An 18898-nucleotide genomic window follows, 5' to 3' on the forward strand; every position below is an offset into this window, starting at 1 on the left:
TGGATTATTTGTTTTTTGGGTGTGGAGTCTGGTGAGCTCTTTATAGATTTTGGATGCTAGCCGTTTGTCCGATATGTCATTTGCAAATATCTTTTCCCACTCCATTGGTTGCCTTTTAGTTTTGTTGATTGTTTCCTTTGCTGTGCAGAAGCTTTTCATCTTGAGGAGGTCCCAATAGTTCATTTTTGCTTTTAATTCCCTTGCCTTTGGGGATGTGTCAAGTAAGAAATTGCTGCGGCTGAGGTCAGAGAGGTCTTTTCCTGCTTTCTCCTCTAGGGTTTTGATGGTTTCCTGTCTCACATTCAGGTCCTTTATCCATTTTGAGTTTATTTTTGTGAATGGTGTGAGAAAGTGGTCTAGTTTCAACCTTTTGCATGTTGCTGTCCAGTTCTCCCAGCAACATTTGTTAAAGAGACTGTCTTTTTTCCATTGGATATTCTTTTCTGCTTTGTCAAGGATTAGTTGGCCATATGTTTGTGGGTCTAGTTCTGGGGTTTCTGTTCTATTCCCTTGGTCTATGTGTCTGTTTTTGTGCCAATACCATGCTGTCTTGATGATGACAGCTTTGTAGTAGAGGGTAAAGTCTGGGATTGTGATGCCTCCTGCTTTGGTCTTCTTCTTCAAAATTACTTTGGCTATTCGGGGCCTTTTGTGGTTCCATATGAACTTTAGGATTGCTTGTTCTAGCTTTGAGAAGAATGTTGGTGCAATTTTGATTGGGATTGCATTGAATGTGTAGATAGCTTTGGGTAGTATTGACATTTTAACAATATTTATTCTTCTAACCCATGAGCACGGAATGTTTTTCCATTTCTTTATATCTTCTTCAATTTCCTTCATAAGCTTTCTATAGTTTTCAGCATACAGATCTTGTACACCTTTGGTTAGATTTATTCCTAGGTATTTTATGCTTCTTGGTGCAATTGTGAACGGGATCAGTTTCTTTATTTGTCTTTCTGCTGTTTCATTATTAGTGTATAAGAATGCAACTGATTTCTGTACATTGATTTTGTATCCTGCAACTTTGCTGAATTCATGTATCAGTTCTAGCAGACTTTTGGTGGAGTATATCGGATTTTCCATGTATAATATCATGTCATCTGCAAAAAGCGAAAGCTTGACTTCATCTTTGCCAATTTTGATGCCTTTGATTTCCTTTTGTTGTCTGATTGCTGATGCTAGCACTTCCAACACTATGTTAAACAAAAGCGGTGAGAGTGGACATCCCTGTCGTGTTCCTGATCTCAGGGGGAAGCTCTCAGTTTTTCCCCACTGAGGATGATATTAGCTGTGGGCTTTTAATAAATGGCTTTTATGATGTTTAAGTATGTTCCTTCTATCCCAACTTTCTCGAGGGTTTTTATTAAGAAATGATGCTGAATTTTGTCAAATGCTTTTTCTGCATCGATTGACAGGATCATACGGTTCTTTTCTTTTATTAATGTGTTGTATCACGTTGATTGATCTGCAAATGTTGAACCAGCCCTGCATCCCAGGAATGAATCCCACTTGATCATGTGAATAATTCTTTTTATAAGCTGTTGAATTCGATTTGCTAGTATCTTATTGAGAATTTTTGCATCCATATTCATCAGGGATATTGGCCTGTAGTTCTCTTTTTTTACTGGGTCTCTGTCTGGTTTAGGAATCAAAGTAATACTGGCTTCATAGAATGAGTCTGGAAGTTTTCCTTCCCTTTCCATTTTTTGGAATAGCTTGAGAAGGATACGTATTATCTCTGCTTTAAATGTCTGGTAGAATTCCTGAGGGAAGCCATCTTGTCCTGGACTCTTATTTGTTGGGAGATTTTTGGTAACTGATTCAATTTCTTCGTTGGTTATGGGTCTGTTCAAGCTTTCTATTTCCTCCAGTTTGAATTTTGGAAGTGTGTGGGTGTTTAGGAATTTGTCCATTTCTTCCAGGTTGTCCAGTTTGTTGGCATATAATTTTTCATAGTATTCCCTGATAATTGCTTGTATTTCTGAGGGATTGGTTGTAATAATTCCATTTTCATTCATGATTTTATCTATTTGGGTCATCTCCCTTTTCTTTTTGAGAAGCCTGGCTAGAGGTTTATCAATTTTGTTTATTTTTTCAAAAAACCAACTCTTGGTTTCATTGATCTGCTCTACAGTTTTTTTAGATTCTATATTGTTTACTTCTGCTCTGATCTTTATTATTTCTCTTCTTCTGCTGGGTTTGGGGTGTCTTTGCTGCTCTGCTTCTATTTCCTTTAGGTGTGCTATTAGATTTTGTATTTGGATTTTTCTGGTTTCTTGAGATAGGCCTGGATTGCAATGTATTTTCCTCTCAGGACTGCCTTTGCTGCCTCCCAAAGCATTTGGATTGTTGTATTTTCATTTTCGTTTGTTTCCATATATTTTTTAATTTCTTCTCTAATTGCCTGGTTGACCCATTCACTCTTTAGTAGGGTGTTCTTTAACCTCCATGCTTTTGGAGGTTTTCCAGACTTTTTCCTGTGGTTGATTTCAAGCTTCACAGCATTGTGGTCTGAAAGTATGCATGACATGATCTCAATTCTTTTATACTTATGAAGGGCTGTTTTGTGACCCAGTATGTGATCTATCTTGGAGAATGTTCCATGTGCACTCGAGAAGAAAGTATATTCTGTTGCTTTGGGATGCAGAGTTCTAAGTATATCTGTCAAGTCCACCTGATCCAATGTATCATTCAGGGCCCTCGTTTCTTTATTTACCATGTGTCTAGATGATCTATCCATTGTTGTAAATGGGGTATTAAAGTCCCCTGCAATTACCACATTCTTGTCAATAAGGTTGCTTATGTTTGTGAGTAATTGTTTTATATATTTGGGGGCTCCCGTATTCGGCATAGACATTTATAATTGTTAGTTCTTCTTGATGGATAGACCCTGTAATTATTATATAATGCCCTTCTTCATCTCTGGTTACAGCCTTTAATTTAAAGTCTAGTTTGTCTGATATAAGTATGGCTACTCCAGCTTTCTTTTGACTTCCAGTAGCATGATAAATCATTCTCCATCCCCTCACTTTCAATCTGAAAGTGTCCTCAGGTCTAACATGAGTCTCTTGTAGACAGCAAATAGATGGGTCTTGTTTTTTTATCCATTCTGATACAATATGTCTTTTGGTTGGCGCATTTAGTCCATTTACATCCAGTGTTATTATAGAAAGATGTGGGTTTAGAGTCATTGTGATGTTTGTAGGTTTCATGCTTGTAGCGATGTCTCTGGTACTTTGTCTCACAGGATCCCCCTTAGGATCTCTTGTAGGGCTGGTTTAGTGGTGATGAATTCCTTCAGTTTTTGTTTGTTTGGGAAGACCTTTATCTCTCCTTCTATTCTAAATGACAGATTTGCTGGATAGAGGATTCTCGGCTGCATATTTTTTCTGTTCATCACATTGAAGATTTCCTCCCATTCCTTTCTGGCCTGCCAAGTTTCAGTAGAGAGATCCGTCACGAGTCTTATCGGTCTCCCTTTATATGTTAAAACACGTTTATCCCTAGCTGCTTTCAGAATTTTCTCTTTATCCTTGTATTTTGCCAGTTTCACTATGATAGGTCGTGCAGAAGATTGATTCAAGTTACGTCTGAAGGGAGTTCTCTGTGCCTCTTGGATTTCAATGCCTTTTTCCTTCCCCAGATCAGGGAAGTTCTCAGCTATTATTTCTTCAAGTGCACCTTTCCCTCTCTCTTCCTCCTCTGGAATACCAATTATGCATGATTATTTCTCTTTAGTGCATCACCTAGTTCTCTAATTTTCCCCTCAAACTCCTGGATTTTTTTTTTATCTCTTTTTCTCAGCTTCTTCTTTTTCCATAATTTTATCTTCTAGTTCACCTATTCTCTCCTCTGCCTCTTCAATCTGAGCTGTGGTCATCTCCATTTTATCTTGCAGCTCATTAATAGCATTTTTTAGCTCCTCCTGGCTGTTCCTTAGTCCCTTGATCTCTGTAGCAATAGATTCTCTGCTGTCCTTTATACTGTTTTCAAGCCCAGCTATTAATTTTATGACTATTATTCTAAATTCACTTTCTGTTATATTGTTTAAATCGTTTTTGATCAGTTTGTTAGCTGTCGTTATTTCCTGGAGGTTTTTTTGAGGGGAATTCTTCTGTTTAGTCATTTTGGATAGTCCCCGGAGTGGTGCAGAACTGCAGGGCACTTCCCCTGTGCTATCTTGAATAACTTGCGCTGGTGGGCAGAGCCGTAGTCAGACCTGATGTCTGCCCCAGCCCACCGCTGGGGCCACAGTCAGACTGGTGTGTACCTTCTCTTCCCCTCTCCTAGGGGCAGGATTCACTGTGGGGTGGCGTGGCCCGTCTGGGCTACTTGCACACTGCCAGGCTTGTGGTGCTGGGGATCTGGTGTGTTAGCTGGGGTGGATCAGCAAGGTGCACAGAGGCAGGAGGGGCAGGCTCAGCTTGCTTTTCTTTTGGTGATCCACTTCGGGAGGGGCCCTGTGGCACTGGGAGGGAGTCAGACCTGCCGCCGGAGGGATGGATCCGCAGAAGCACAGCGTTGGGTGTTCGCGTGGTGCAAGCAAGTTCCCTGGCAGGAACTGGTTCCCTTTGGGATTTTGGCTGGGGGATGGCGAGGGAGATGGCGCTGGCGAGCGCCTTTGTTCCCCTCCAAGCTGAGCTCTGTGGTCCGGGGCTCAACAACTCTCCCTCCTCCATCCCTCCTGATGTCCTCCATCCCTCCTGTTCTCCGAGCAGAGCTGTTAGCTTATAACCTTCCAGATGTCAAGTCCCACTCGCTGTCGGAACACACTCTGTCCGGCCCCTCTGCTTTTGCAAGCCAGACTCGGGGGCTCTGCTTGGCCGGCGGGCCGCCCCTCTGCCCCGGCCTCCTCCCGCCAGTCCGTGCAGCGCGCACCGCCTCTCCGCCCTTCCGTGGGCCTCTCGTCTGCGCTTGGCTCCAGAGACTCCGTTCTGCTAGTCTTCTGGCGGTTTTCTGGGTTATTTAGGCAGGTGTAGGTGGAATCTAAGTGATCAGTAGGACGCAGTGAGCCCAGTGTCCTCCTACGTCGCCATCTTCCGCTCTGGAAAGGCTTATTCTTATTTTTCAAAATTGCTTTGGCTATTCTAGATCATTCGCTTTTCCATGTATGCTTTAGAAGCATTTTGTCAATTTCTATAAAAATCCCTGCTGGATGTTTGACTTGGATTGCACTGAATATATGGATTAATTTGGAGATAGCTGCTATTTTAAAAATATTGAGAGAAAAGAAAAAAAGAGATAAACCAAAAAACAGACTCTTAAATATAGAGAACTGGTGGTTACCAAAAAGGAGGTAGCTGGGAAGATGGGTGAAATAGGTTAGGGGATTAAGAGTACACTTACCATACTGAGCACTGAGTAATGTATGGAACTGTTGAATCACTATATTGTACACCTGAAACTAACATAACATTGTATGTTACCTATACTGGAATTAAAAAAAAAAACAAAAAACTTGAGTTCCCCATGTTAAGAAAATAAAAATAAAATGAAAATATTGATACTTCTTTTCCATTAGTCTGTATGTCTGTCATGCCAATACTACAATGTTTTGACTACTTTATATTTAATACTTTGAATAGCTTTGTAGTAAATTTTTTAATGTTTATTTATTTTGAGAGAACAAGAGAGCAAGCAGGGAAGGGGCAGAGAGAGGGAGTGAGAGAATCCCAAGCAGGTTCTACACTGGCAGCACAGAGCTTGATGTGGGGCTCGAACTCATGAACCAGGAGATCATGACCTGAGCCAAAACCAGGAGTCAGACGCTTAACTGACTGAGCCGCCCAGGCACCCTTTTGTAATAAGTTTTAAGGTCAGGGAGTAGGAGTCCTTCAACCTTGTTCTTTTTCAAGACTGTTTTGGCTACCTGGGGTTCCTTGAGATTCCATATGAATTTTAGGATGGGTTTTTCTATTCCTGCAAAAAAATACTGTTGGAATTTTAATAGGGATTGCACTGAATCTGTAGATCATTTTGGGTGGTACTGTCATCTTAACATTATCTTCCATTCCATAAACACAGGATGTCTTTCCATTTACTTATATCTTATTTAACTACTTTCATCAATGACTTACAGTTTTAAGTGTACAAGTCATTTGTGGTTTATTCCTAAGTATTTTATTCTTTTTGATGGTATTGTAAATGGAATTATTTTCTTAATTTCCTTTTTGGATTGTATTTTGTTAGTGTATAAAACGTAATTCATTTTTGTGTAATTTTGCACTTTGCTGAATTTGTTTACTAGCTCTAATAGGTGTGTGTGAGTATAAGATCATTTCATTTGTGAACAGAGAACATTTTACTTCTTTACTTCTTTCTTCTCAATTTGGATCCCTAAAAGGCTGTGAAGGCTGTGGCTAGGACTTCTAGTTCTATAACGAATAGAAGTGGCAAAAGGGGCATCCTTGTGTTGTTTCTGATCCTAAAGGGGATATTTCCAGTTTTATACCATTTAATATCACTGCTTTTTAACAAATTGATTATGAAATGCTTTGGTGTGATCTTTGTGTTTTACCTTCCTGGGGTTTGTTGGGCTCCTTGCATTTATGGGTTTACAGTTTTTTATTAAACTTGGACAGTTTTAGCTATAATTTTTCAAATATTTTTTCTGACTCTTTCTTCTGTGTCTCCAAATATATCTTTAACTCCCAAAATATAATAGATCACATATTATCCTAGAGAGATTAATGATGCTCTTTTAATTTTTATAAAGTCTTTATTTCACTCTCTGTGCTTCAGATTAGATAGTTTCTGTTGCTATATATACTTTTAAACTCGTTTTTTTGGTGCCATCCGATCTACTGAATTTTTCATTTCAAATATTGTATTTTCAGCTTTAGAAGTTCCATTTGGTTCTTTTTTTTAATGTTTATTTATTTTTGAGAGAAGGAAACAGAGAGACAGGGAGACAGAGAATCCCAAGCAGGCTCCACACTGTCAGTGCAGAGCCTGATGCGGGGCTCAAACTCACAAACTGTGAGATCATGACCTGAGCTGAAATCAAGAGTCAGACACTTAACCAACTGAGCCACAGGTGCCCCCCACCCCCCCATTTGGTTCTTTTGTATATCTTCCTTTTCTTTCTTCAATATGTTCATGTTTGTTTTCTTTTAAATTCTTGAACTTACTTACTGTTCTAAAGTCCTTATTTGCTAATTCCATCATCTCTAGCATTTATCGATCTGCTTTAATTGACTTTTCTTTTGGTCATGGATCATACTCTCTTGCGTCTTTTAATATCTAGTAAATTTGATTCTTTAAAAATTTTTTTTTAAAGTTTATTTATTTTGAGAGTGAGAGACAGAGAGAGCGAGCAGGGGAAGGGCAGAGAGGGAGGGAGAGAGAGAGAGAATCCCAGGCAGGCTCCACACTGTCAGTGAGGAGCCCAATGCAGCGCTTCAACCCACAAACTGTGAGATCATGACCTGAGCTGAAACCAAGAGTTTTTACTTTTGACATAGTAAATACTGTGTTGTTAATGTTGGATTTTGTTTCCTTCCTTTGAAGAGACTTTTTTTTTTTCCTGGCAGGCAAATAGATTACTTGTGGATTAGCTTGATCTTTCTGAAGCTTGTTTTAAAGCTCTGTTAATTCTAAAATAGCCTTATTCTAGGACTAATTTACCCTGGAACCAATGTATGATCCTTCTGTAGTCTCTTGAATGCCTCAAATGATCCAAGAATAGTCAACGAAGAGCAGCCTCAACCTTGGCTAGGAACAACTTGAATGTGCCCTAGCCCTATGTGATCTCTGGGAATCGTTCAGTTTATCTCCACTGTCATTCTCTAACCAGTATTGTAGAATTTCAGATTGAAACTAGACCACTTTCTCACACCATTCACAAAATAAACTCAAAATGGATAAAGGACCTGAATGTGAGACAGGAAACCATCAAAACCCTAGAGGAGAAAGCAGGAAAAGACCTCTCTGACCTCAGCCGCAGCAATTTCTTACTTGACACATCCCCAAAGGCAAGGGAATTAAAAGCAAAAATGAACTATTGGGACCTCCTCAAGATGAAAAGCTTCTGCACAGCAAAGGAAACAATCAACAAAACTAAAAGGCAACCAATGGAGTGGGAAAAGATATTTGCAAATGACATATCGGACAAACGGCTAGCATCCAAAATCTATAAAGAGCTCACCAGACTCCACACCCAAAAAACAAATAATCCAGTGAAGAAATGGGCAGAAAACATGAATAGACACTTCTCTAAAGAAGACATCCAGATGGCCAACAGGCACATGAAAAGATGCTCAACATCGCTCCTCATCAGGGAAATCCAAATCAAAACCACACTCAGATATCACCTCACGCACCTCACCACCTCAGTCAGAGTGGCCAAAATGAACAAATCAGGAGACTATAGATGCTGGCGAGGATGTGGAGAAACGGGAACTCTCTTGCACTGTTGGTGGGAATGCAAACTGGTGCAGCCACTCTGGAAAACAGTGTGGAGGTTCCTCAAAAAATTAAAAATAGACCTACCCTATGACCCAGCAATAGCACTGCTAGGAATTTGCCCAAGGGATACGGGAGTACTGATGCATAGGGGCACTTGTACCCCAATGTTTATAGCAGCACTCTCAACAATAGCCAAATTGTGGAAAGAGCCTAAATGTCCATCAACTGATGAATGGATATAGAAATTGTGGTTTATATACACAATGGAGTACTACGTGACAATGAGAAAGAATGAAATATGGCCCTTTGTAGCAACGTGGATGGAACTGGAGTGTGTGATGCTAAGTGAAATAAGCCATACAGAGAAAGATATAAAGAAGATATAAAGAAATGGAAAAACATTCCGTGCTCATGGGTTAGAAGAATAAATATTGTTAAAATGTCAATACTACCCAAAGCTATCTACACATTCAATGCAATCCCAATCAAAATTGCACCAACATTCTTCTCGAAGCTAGAACAAGCAATCCTAAAGTTCATATGGAACCACAAAAGGCCCCGAATAGCCAAAGTAATTTTGAAGAAGAAGACCAAAGCAGGAGGCATCACAATCCCAGACTTTACCCTCTACTACAAAGTTGTCATCATCAAGACAGCATGGTATTGGCACAAAAACAGACACATAGACCAAGGGAATAGAACAGAAACCCCAGAACTAGACCCACAAACATATGGCCAACTAATCCTTGACAAAGCAGAAAAGAATATCCAATGGAAAAAAGACAGTCTCTTTAACAAATGTTGCTGGGAGAACTGGACAGCAACATGCAAAAGGTTGAAACTAGACCACTTTTCACCATATGCTTATGTGGTTTAGTATTCAACAGATTGAAGGGGAGACCTACGTACATGTTTGGAATTCTTTCTTTGCATCTCCATGTTATCTGGTACTTTGCCCTGAAATTCATGCCACATCAGCTCTTTGAACTCTGATTTCTGTCATCTCAACTCAGTGAGTCTGTGGTGCCTGCTTAAGTTCTCCCTCCCTACACTGCAATATAGAAAGGGCCTTTAGGCAGAAAGCTTGAGAAGTCATACGGCCAAGTTCAATGTTATTTTTTCTCTCAGGTTTCACACTCCTGTTATTACCTGTTGTACAGTGTCTGAAAACATTTGTTTCATATATTTACACTAGTTTTATAGTTGTTTATGAAGGAGGGTAAGTGTGTGATCCCAGGTAATTTATCATGGCCCAAAACAGAACCCCTTAACTTTATTGCTTAAATTATACCTTACAAGATTAAAGCCTATCATAGGTCATACTACAAAGAAACGGAAAAGTTGTTGAAATCTGCCTGTCTCTATCTCCTAGCAGAAAGACACAACATGCTTTGACATCAGAGAGAGGAAGCAGATTTATTTTTAATATCTAAACATTTACTTTCAAATATAGTAAGGCATTTTAATGCAACAGTCTCTTTACGTGTTTTACATTTTGACGTACAAAGCTGCAGTAATCAATCACTATTTATTGGATGTATGGTAGACAGATAACTTGTCTCTCTAGTTCACAAATTCTTTGACAGAGATATACTGTGTTACAGGAATTGTACCCAAAAAGCCTTATCTGTCTATGGATCTCATTTAGATGACCAGATTCTAAAATTCAAACTGGAGTCTGATGCCAGGCTTTGGGGGATTTGGGTAAAAAGGGGAATTTTAATTTGCATGCAAGTGGGATGTGAACTGATATACCCAGAAAGTAGACTGTGGCTATTTTCAAAAAAAGTTACAATATTTCCCATTCCACATGTTCTTACAGAACCTTGCTGTTTCCCTACTAAGAAGTGGAGTTTATGTTCTCTCTCCTTGAACTTGGACAACAGGCCTTTGTGACTGCCTCAGTTAACAAAAATATGACACAAGTAGTATCATGTTATTTCTGAGGCTCGGCCAGAAAAGATAACATAGCTTCTACCTGGCTCACTCTTGGGACTCCCACCTTTGAGGCCCTGTGCTACCATGTAAGAAATACAGCTAATCTAAAGCCACTGTGCTGGAGAGACTGAGATGCATGAGGAGCTCTACCAGTTCCAGCTCCCAGCTGTTCAAGTCTTCCTGTTCCAAGACCAGATATGTCAGTGGGCAAGTCTGTGAGGTGACTCTGGCAGTGGTCACTATCTGACTGCAACCACGTGGGAGACTCCCAAGTGAGAAGTGGCAAGCTAAGTCCATCCAATCCCCAGAGTGCTAAGAGACAAGTGAAATATGCTCTTTTTGTGGCATTAAGTTTTAGGTCATTTGTTTTACAGCATTAGATGAGTGGAACACTGAATGTGGGATGCCTGTGGGGATGTCCAAGCATGTGAGAGGATATATGAATACACAGAAGAAAGGCCCAATGTTGAAGATACTAATTTATGATTTGTTGGTAAGTGAAACCATGGCACTGGTTGAGACTGCCAGTTAAGGGACTAAAGAATAAGAAAAGATAGCCTACTACAGAAACCCAAGGAATTTAAATATTTAAATGTGGGGTGGAGAAAGAAGAACTTAGGAATTGCCACAGAGGCAGAAGGAAAACCAGGACAATGTTAAGACAGGGATAACTAGAGAAGAGAGTGTTTCAACACAAAGAGAGCTGTCAATTGTGATGAAACTGCCAACAGGTTTTAAGAAATAAAAGTGTCCATTTTGGATTTTGCAACATAGACATCATTGGTGATTTGGGCAAGTGCAGTCTGTATGGAGTGCAGGGAGAGGAAAGAAGGAAAAGTCCAAATGTTATGGGTGAGAGATTAGGAAATACAGATATTAAATATGGAAAATTCTTTTAATATGTTGGATATGAAGATAAACACAAAAATTATAAATAAAGGGAAATTAGAAAAAAATTTACTACACCTAAAGTAATTTCTTTGTGCTTAGAGTTTAGTCTTGAAGATACATTTTTTTTGGTGTTTAATTTTAATTTTTTAATTTAATTTAAATTTTTTATTAAGTAAACTCTATGTCCAACATGGGGCTCGAACTCACAACCCTGAGATCAAGAGTCACATGCTTTATTGACTGAGCCAGCTAGGCACCCCTTGAAGACACATTTTCATGGAATCTACAATTAAGACTTCAAAAAACTTGTCTAGGGAATTAAAAGCTTAATTCAACACAGGCATATCTCTTGCACTACCTGAAAGACGGTAACATTATCACTAGGCTTTCTTAGGCAATTCTATGGCAAAAAAATAAATTACTATGCTGCTGCTTGAAGGGCTTAAGGAATTTTTTTTATTATAACTTATTTATGTATGTATGTATGTATGTATGTCTATTTATTTATTTTGGGAGAGATAAAGTGAGAGAGGGAAGGGGGAGAGAGGGAGAGAGTGAGAATCCCAAGCAGGCTCTGCACTGTCAGTGCAAGCCTGATGTGGGGCTTGATCTCAGGAACTGTGAAATCATGACCTGTACCGAAAACAAGAATCTGATGCTTAACTGACTGAGGCACCCAGGTGCCCCAGGCTTAAGGAATTTCCAAGCTAAGTAGATAACTGAGAGCATACAGCTGAATGGTGAGAAATTACAGAAAAAAACAGGATATTTTTCACATTAATAGAACTCAACTCATTAAATTGGTTTGACATTTGGCTTAAGCTAAATGTAGCCTAAGACTCTCTACTGCACTTACCCGTTGTTGGTGAACAATGTTTTTGTGCTCACGTGCCACACGTGTAGCCCATTTTCGAGCCTCCTTGTTTAGACTGTGCTCCTCTGTGGTTCCAGTTTCTGATTCTAATTGTCGGCTCTACAACGTTAAGAGAGAACAGAGACCAAATACTGTTATCCATACTGAAGTCACTACTGTTTGTAAGTGGACCAGAGGGCCTTCACTTAATCAGCACTCTAACCAAGTCATGCTCCACTACTGTGGGAAGCAATGTCTCACGTCAGAACATTAGCAGAAAACTAAGAGGACGGAATGAAACCATAAATGACCACAGGTTTTTCTGTTTTGTTTTGTTTGTCTTTTACTGCTTAATATCAAAGCTGCATCTCTCATACTGGGTGTGAAGAAAAGCTAGCTAACCAAAGAAGAAAAAAAAAAGTATTCATGCCAATCTACTATGACATTAAAATAGTTGCATAGTTAAAATGGAAACAACCCAATAGTTTCAATGGCATTAAAAAAAAGAATCAATGGGTAGAAGCACAAAGAACAAAATAATACAGTAACAGCAACAGAAGCTTTCTGTCCATGAAAATACTGGGTTTACTTTAGTTTTAGGTCCATAACCAATTCACCAAACCCCTCAAACCAGTTTTTGCCCTTCCTCTGGACTTCAGTGTCATAGGAAATATAGGGGTGCTAGATTAAATGACCAGTAAGGGTTTCTTCTAGCCCTAAAATACTATTACTCTGTTTCACAAAGAACACACTTCAAAAGCTAAATTAACAATAGTAATAGTTTAACTTCTACTGTACAAAGTATTTTGAAAAGTGTTTCATGTGATATTTACAACCTTATGAGATGGGTCATACAGCCACCTGATAGAAAAGAAAACTGAGGCTCAGAGAGGTTAAGTAAACTTTCTGGTGTCTACCAGATATTAATTGTTGCGACTTTGATTATACAAGTCTGATGCCAGAATCAGAACTATTAACCAATAAACTATTTCAATTTCCCCTAAATTCTTAAGAACCCATGAAAAAATGTAAAATTGGGAAAGCAAACAATTTCTTAAATATGAGTTATCCAAAGAGGATTTTAATAGAAGCAAAATTTACAGTGGATAGATTTTAGAAAACTGACTTTTGTAAGGCTACAAAGCTCAAAATTGGTAAAGCAGAATTTGTTAAACTGGATTAAAACAGTATTTCTGTTGGGGGGATTGTAGGCAAGGGTGAAAAACTTTTACTCTATGCAGACATTTCAGTTAAAGCTAGATTATACAATGATAAATGCATTGAAACAGAGGAAAAGAATCAAAATCAAAATCTAAGCAACTTCACAATTACATTTTATATTCTTTCTTTTACTTTTTTAATTTTTTAAAATTTATATCCAAATTAGCATATAGTGCAACAATGATTTCAGGAGTAGATTCCTTAATGCCCCTTACCCATTTAGTCCATCCCCCCTCCCACAACCCCTCCAGTAACCCTCTGTTTGTCCTCCATATTTCAGAGTCTCTTATGTTTTGTCCCCCTCCCTCTTTTTATATTATTTTTGTTTCCCTTCCCTTATGTTTATCTGTTTTGTCTCTTAAAGTCCTCATATGAGTGAAGTCATATATTTGTCTTTCTCTAATTTTGCTTAGCATAATACCCTCCAGTTCCAACCATGTAGTTGTAAATGGCAAGATTTCATTCTTTTTGTTTGCCAAGTAATACTCATTGTGTGTGTGTGTGTGTGTGTGTGTGTGTGTGTGTATATATATATATATATATATATATATATATATACATATACATATACCGCATCTTCTTTGTCCATTCATCCATCAATGGACATTTTGGCTCTTTCCATACTTTGGCTATTGTTGATAGTGCTGCTATAAACATGGGGATGCATATGTCCCTTCAAAACAGCACACCTGTATGCCTTGGATAAATACCTAGTAGTGCAATTTCTGGGTCATAGGGCAGTTCTACTTTTAATTTTCTGAGGAACCTCCATACTATTTTCCAGAGTGGTTGCACCAGCTTGCATTCCCATACATTTTATATTCTGATTCATTCTTTGGGCCATTAGGAATCTGGGAATCACCTTTATTATTATATTTTGCTTTGTAAAAGGATCTAGGCATTTAAATTTTAATCCATCCTCAGAAATCAGGGTTAAAATGTTAATCCCTGGATGCAGACTTCAAGGGCAGCCTACATTAGTCAGAGGAATCTAATGTATAAGTGGAATGCCAGAAACGTGTATTTTCAAGAGCCCAGGTTTAGGTTTTTAAGTCAGACAGACTTAGTTTTAATCCTCTCTATGCTATTTGTTAGCTTTATGATCTTGGGCATGTTATTAATCTGAGTCTTACTTACATCTGAATATTGGTAAAAATGCCTATTTCATAAGGGTTATTAAGATAAATGAGTTCATATTATGAATATTCTCTTATAGTATATATACATATTAAGTATCCTATAAATGGTAATTGTTAATGCTAAAGACCCACGTGAAAATTACTTAAAACAAAATCTCATTACTGTTAACAAAAAACTCCAAATAATTTCTAGGTTCTTGCTAGCCCAATAAGTGAATCAGAAATAAGACTGAAGATATGTTGAAAGATCAAGGCAGATCTCAAAGTGAATGAACTTATAGGGAGTAGATCAGATGAGAAAGGAGACAGTTGATGGAGAAATTGGATTTTCATTACTGAGCAACATTTTAGGAATAGGTTTAAATGTGCTGGTTGCAGGTAAGGCCATAGCCCTACCTGTCCACATATAATTTGTGCCTTTTAATGGAGTATTTCCTGTGCTTAAGAGCTGGGGAAGCAAAGATGGGTTTTTCCCCCCTTTCTCTTTGGGTTTACTATTACTCAGACAGGAGTGCCCAATGGTCAGGACAGACAACAAATGCCACTGACTGGGAGATATGAGTTTATAGTTCAAATTCAGATTAATTTTTTTTCATGAATTTTACAATCAAGCCATGGAAAGACAAATGGAAGCAACCTACAACTCAGGTCTAGGCAAATGGGAATTTCATACACGGCAAACACGTCCCAGGGTGTTAAACAATACACAGAGAAATGTTCTATTGCCACCGCTATCATCTGAGATTGATATATATCAGGAGCCGGTGTCGATCAGATTGTGGTGTTAGCAGTGGTTGATTCTACCAAAGAAACTGCTAGTGACTGCTTCTTTTTGAAATGTTAGCTAATTTAATCTTTAGTTCATTCTTTTAACATTTTTCCTTTACCTCTTAAAAATGTAGTTGAAACATACAAGAATAACATATATAAGCTATTAAACACAAATATTTCAAGAACATTGTTATATTCCTGAAGCAGAATATGAGAACTTAAAAATTATGTGCCAAACAATACTGTAGTCTAGCTCTGAAAAAATTCACTTGTTGAACTTGATTATTTTTAGAGACATAAATAACAATATCACAATTCTCAGAAAAAGTGGCACAAAAATAATTCAAATAAATTATAAACTGAAGAGAAATGCTGTAAAAGGACTTTCCTATCAATTTTTAAGTATAGGGTAGGTAGTTTTTCATTTGTCATTTGTCAGATTGGGTTTTTGATAAGTTAGGTCCAGTAAATGTGATCCTTGAGATCTTCAGAAACATTAGATTTTAGAAATCATATAAGTTTTAGTAAAAAAAAAAATTACAAAAGCAAATAGGTCTTTTCCTGGGAAATAAATGTAAATCTAAAAACAAGCCTATGCTGTTCCCTCCAGATAATATAGCTTCCTTATTGTTTTTTGTATCAGTCTTCAAATCTCAGTTCAAGTGCTATGTTCTCTGTGAAACCTTCCCTGACTTTGCAGAAAGACTCAGGGGGTCCTTCATTTTTTAACATATTTCCATTATATTAATTTATTCATTTGTTAGACATTTATTTACCTATTTATTTTTTTGAGAGAGAACATGCATGCGTGTGCATACAGAAGGACAGAGGGAGAAGGAGAGAGAAAATCTCTCCATGCTCAGAAAGCACCGAGGCCAACATGGGGCTTAATCTCACAACTGAGAGATCATGACCTGAGATGAAATCAAGAGTTGGATGATTAACCGACTCAGTGATCCAGGTGCCCCTATTCACTTGTCAGACATTTATTGAGTGGCTACTGTCAGGCAAATATCACATTATACTGTGACTGCTGGCATGTATGCTTCCCATTTGTCTTTAGGCAATTTGAGGACTTGAACCCTCAGTTAAATTTGGCTAAACAAATAAAACCTAATGCCTTTATTCTAAAGTGAGGCCACCAGATTATTGGAATGGTGCTTAAAGAGATTACCAGACATAAACATACATTAGAATCAGTTCCTAACTGATAAAAGAAAGATTATTTTGTATACGGAAGAACAGAAGAAGAAAGAGAACTAATTTATTAAGTGTCATGTATTTTAATGTAGGTTCTCAAAGTGGACTTAAGATTGAGATCCTTCTCTCCCTTGTACAATAAAAGGCTTCCTTTTTCTTCTTTAAATGCCCACTATAAAATTCATTCAAAATAGAAAACTGAGGAAGGAAATTTTTTTGGATCTCCAAATTAAGGGATTTTTATAACTTTTATTTTATGAAATTTATTTGTTCCTTAAAAAGTAGCCATTGAAATCTGAAGTACATTTATTCTTCAAATACATTTACATTGTATGTTTATTCCCCAAAGGGACCTGGCTGTGTCATCCTGACTAGCATATTTCACCTCCTCTCTAGGCCTTAGCTTTCTCACCTGAAAATCAAGACATCTAAAGATGAGATGAAATCTCAGATTCTTACTACTGCTGCAATTAAGTTTAATATAACAGACTGACTCGTGCCTTATCTGTAAGCAGTGGTAACACTGTGTTTCTCTGGGCAAGAGACTCAGAGAGGGGCACCTGGGTGGCTCAGTTAAGTTAAGCGTCTGACTTCGGCTCAGGTCATGATCTCTCAGTTGGTTAGTTCAAGCCCCACGTCAGGCTCTGTGCTGACAGCTGGATCCTGGAGGCTGATTCAGATTCTGTGTCTCCCCCTCTCATGCTCTGCCTCTCAATGATAAATAAATGTTAAAAAAAAAAAAAAAGAGAGAGAGAGAGACTCAGGGATTTGTTATCCTACTGCTACTGCTCTGAGCACCAAATGTCTTAGCATCATCTGAAAGCCTAGCCTAACCCAAGAGTAGAAGGGCCTCTATAAAATTTTAAAAAATATTTGGGGCACCTGGGTGGCTCAGTCAGTTAAGCATCCAACTCTTGATTTTGGCTCAGGTCATACATAATCTCATGGTTCGTGAAATCCAGCCTGGTGCTGGACTGTGCTGGCAGTGCAGAGCCTGCTTGGGATTCTTTCTCTCTCTCCCTCTTTGCCCCTCCCTGCTTGGTGCTCATGCTCTCTCTCTCTCTCTCAAAATAAAAAAATTTTTAAAGATTTAAAAAACATTCTTAAAACATAATTGTAATTTTAAATTCATGACAGGACATAATTCTTAGGAGGCATTGGGGATGAGCAATATAAAAACTATTTGGGGCACCTTGGTGGCTCAGTCCATTAAACATCCAACTTTGGCTCAGGTCATGATTTCACATTTTGTGGGTTCGGGCCCTGCACTGGGCTCTGTGCTGACAGTTCAGAGCCTGGAGCCTGTTTCAGATTCTGTGTGTCCCTCTCTCTCTCTGCCCCTTCCCTGCCTACACTTTGTCTCTCTCTCTCTCAAAAATAAACATAAAAAAATTTTTTTTTAAACTTTGATGGGAGGTGCAGGATGTCAAATTTCTGAGATGGTCAGGAACTGTAGATACTGCAAATATTAGATATCCATGACATAATGAGAAAAAAAGTTTAATTCATGTCTGTATAAGTCTATTTACATAGAGCTCTGTGTCCACATCGACATAAGTATGTTCCTGCAGAGAAATGTTTAGAAGGCTACTAACAAAATCCTATCAGTGGTTACCTTTGAATAGTGACAGTTCAGGTGAAAACTTCGTATTTTATGCTTTTTTATAATTAGAAAACCACAAAGTTATGTTTTTTTTTTTAATTTTTTTTTTTTAACGTTTATTTATTTTTGAGACAGAGGGAGACAGAGTGTGAACAGGGGAGGGGCAGAGAGAGAGGGAGACACAGAATCTGAAACAGTCTCCAGGCTCTGAGTTGTCAGCACAGAGCCCGACGCGGGGCTCGAACTCACAGACCGTGAGATCATGACCTGAGCCGAAGTCGGACGCTTAACCGACTGAGCCACCCAGGCGCCCCTTGGTTAATTTTTTAAAAGGGTACCATTTATTGAATATTTAAGCTCTCTGCTAACTGCTTTACATATATTATTTCATTAATTCTCAAAATAATCCTAATAGAGATTCTCAATTTATAGGTATTGAATTCTAGGTTTAGAAATGGTATGTGTCTTTCCTAAAGCCATTAAGTGGCAAATTTAGAGCTTATATTGAGATCTTTTTGAGTTCAGATTCCTTGGTATCTTATGACCTAATATGTCTTATGTCCCAATAATTGTTCTATTTAGTTAATGCTAATATTGATAAAATAGACAAAGGCAGTAATATTGAAAAAGGCATTCCTAAAATACAATTTTCCTTTGAATGAAACTTTGGGTAGGTATTTACTTAGAGGTAAGACATCCTTTTTTTTTTTAAGTTTATTTATTTATTTTGAGATAGAGAGCACTAGAAGGGGAGGGGCAGAGAGAAAGGGAGAGAGAGAGAATCCCAAGCAGGCTCTGCACTGTCAGCACAGAGCCTGATGTGGGGCTTGGACTTACGAACTGTGAGATCATGACCTGAGTCAAAACCAAGAGTCT

General features: G+C 38.3%; 1 protein-coding gene across 5 annotated transcripts in view; it reads right to left on the reverse strand.

Annotated features, from left to right (window-relative positions):
- Positions 1–18898, reverse strand: part of FCHSD2 (FCH and double SH3 domains 2) — a 296103-nt gene that overhangs the window by 43059 nt on the left and 234146 nt on the right. For all 5 annotated transcript variants that reach the window (XM_078433111.1, XM_078433113.2, XM_078433114.2 and 2 more), the window contains one exon: positions 12092–12208. In XM_078433111.1, coding sequence (XP_078289237.1) covers positions 12092–12208 — 117 coding nt within the window. The remainder of the gene's footprint in view (positions 1–12091; positions 12209–18898) is intronic.

The sequence above is a fragment of the Panthera onca genome, chromosome D1 (genome assembly GCF_046562875.1).
Source record: "Panthera onca isolate mPanOnc1 chromosome D1, mPanOnc1 haplotype 2, whole genome shotgun sequence".
Lineage (NCBI taxonomy): Eukaryota > Metazoa > Chordata > Mammalia > Carnivora > Felidae > Panthera > Panthera onca.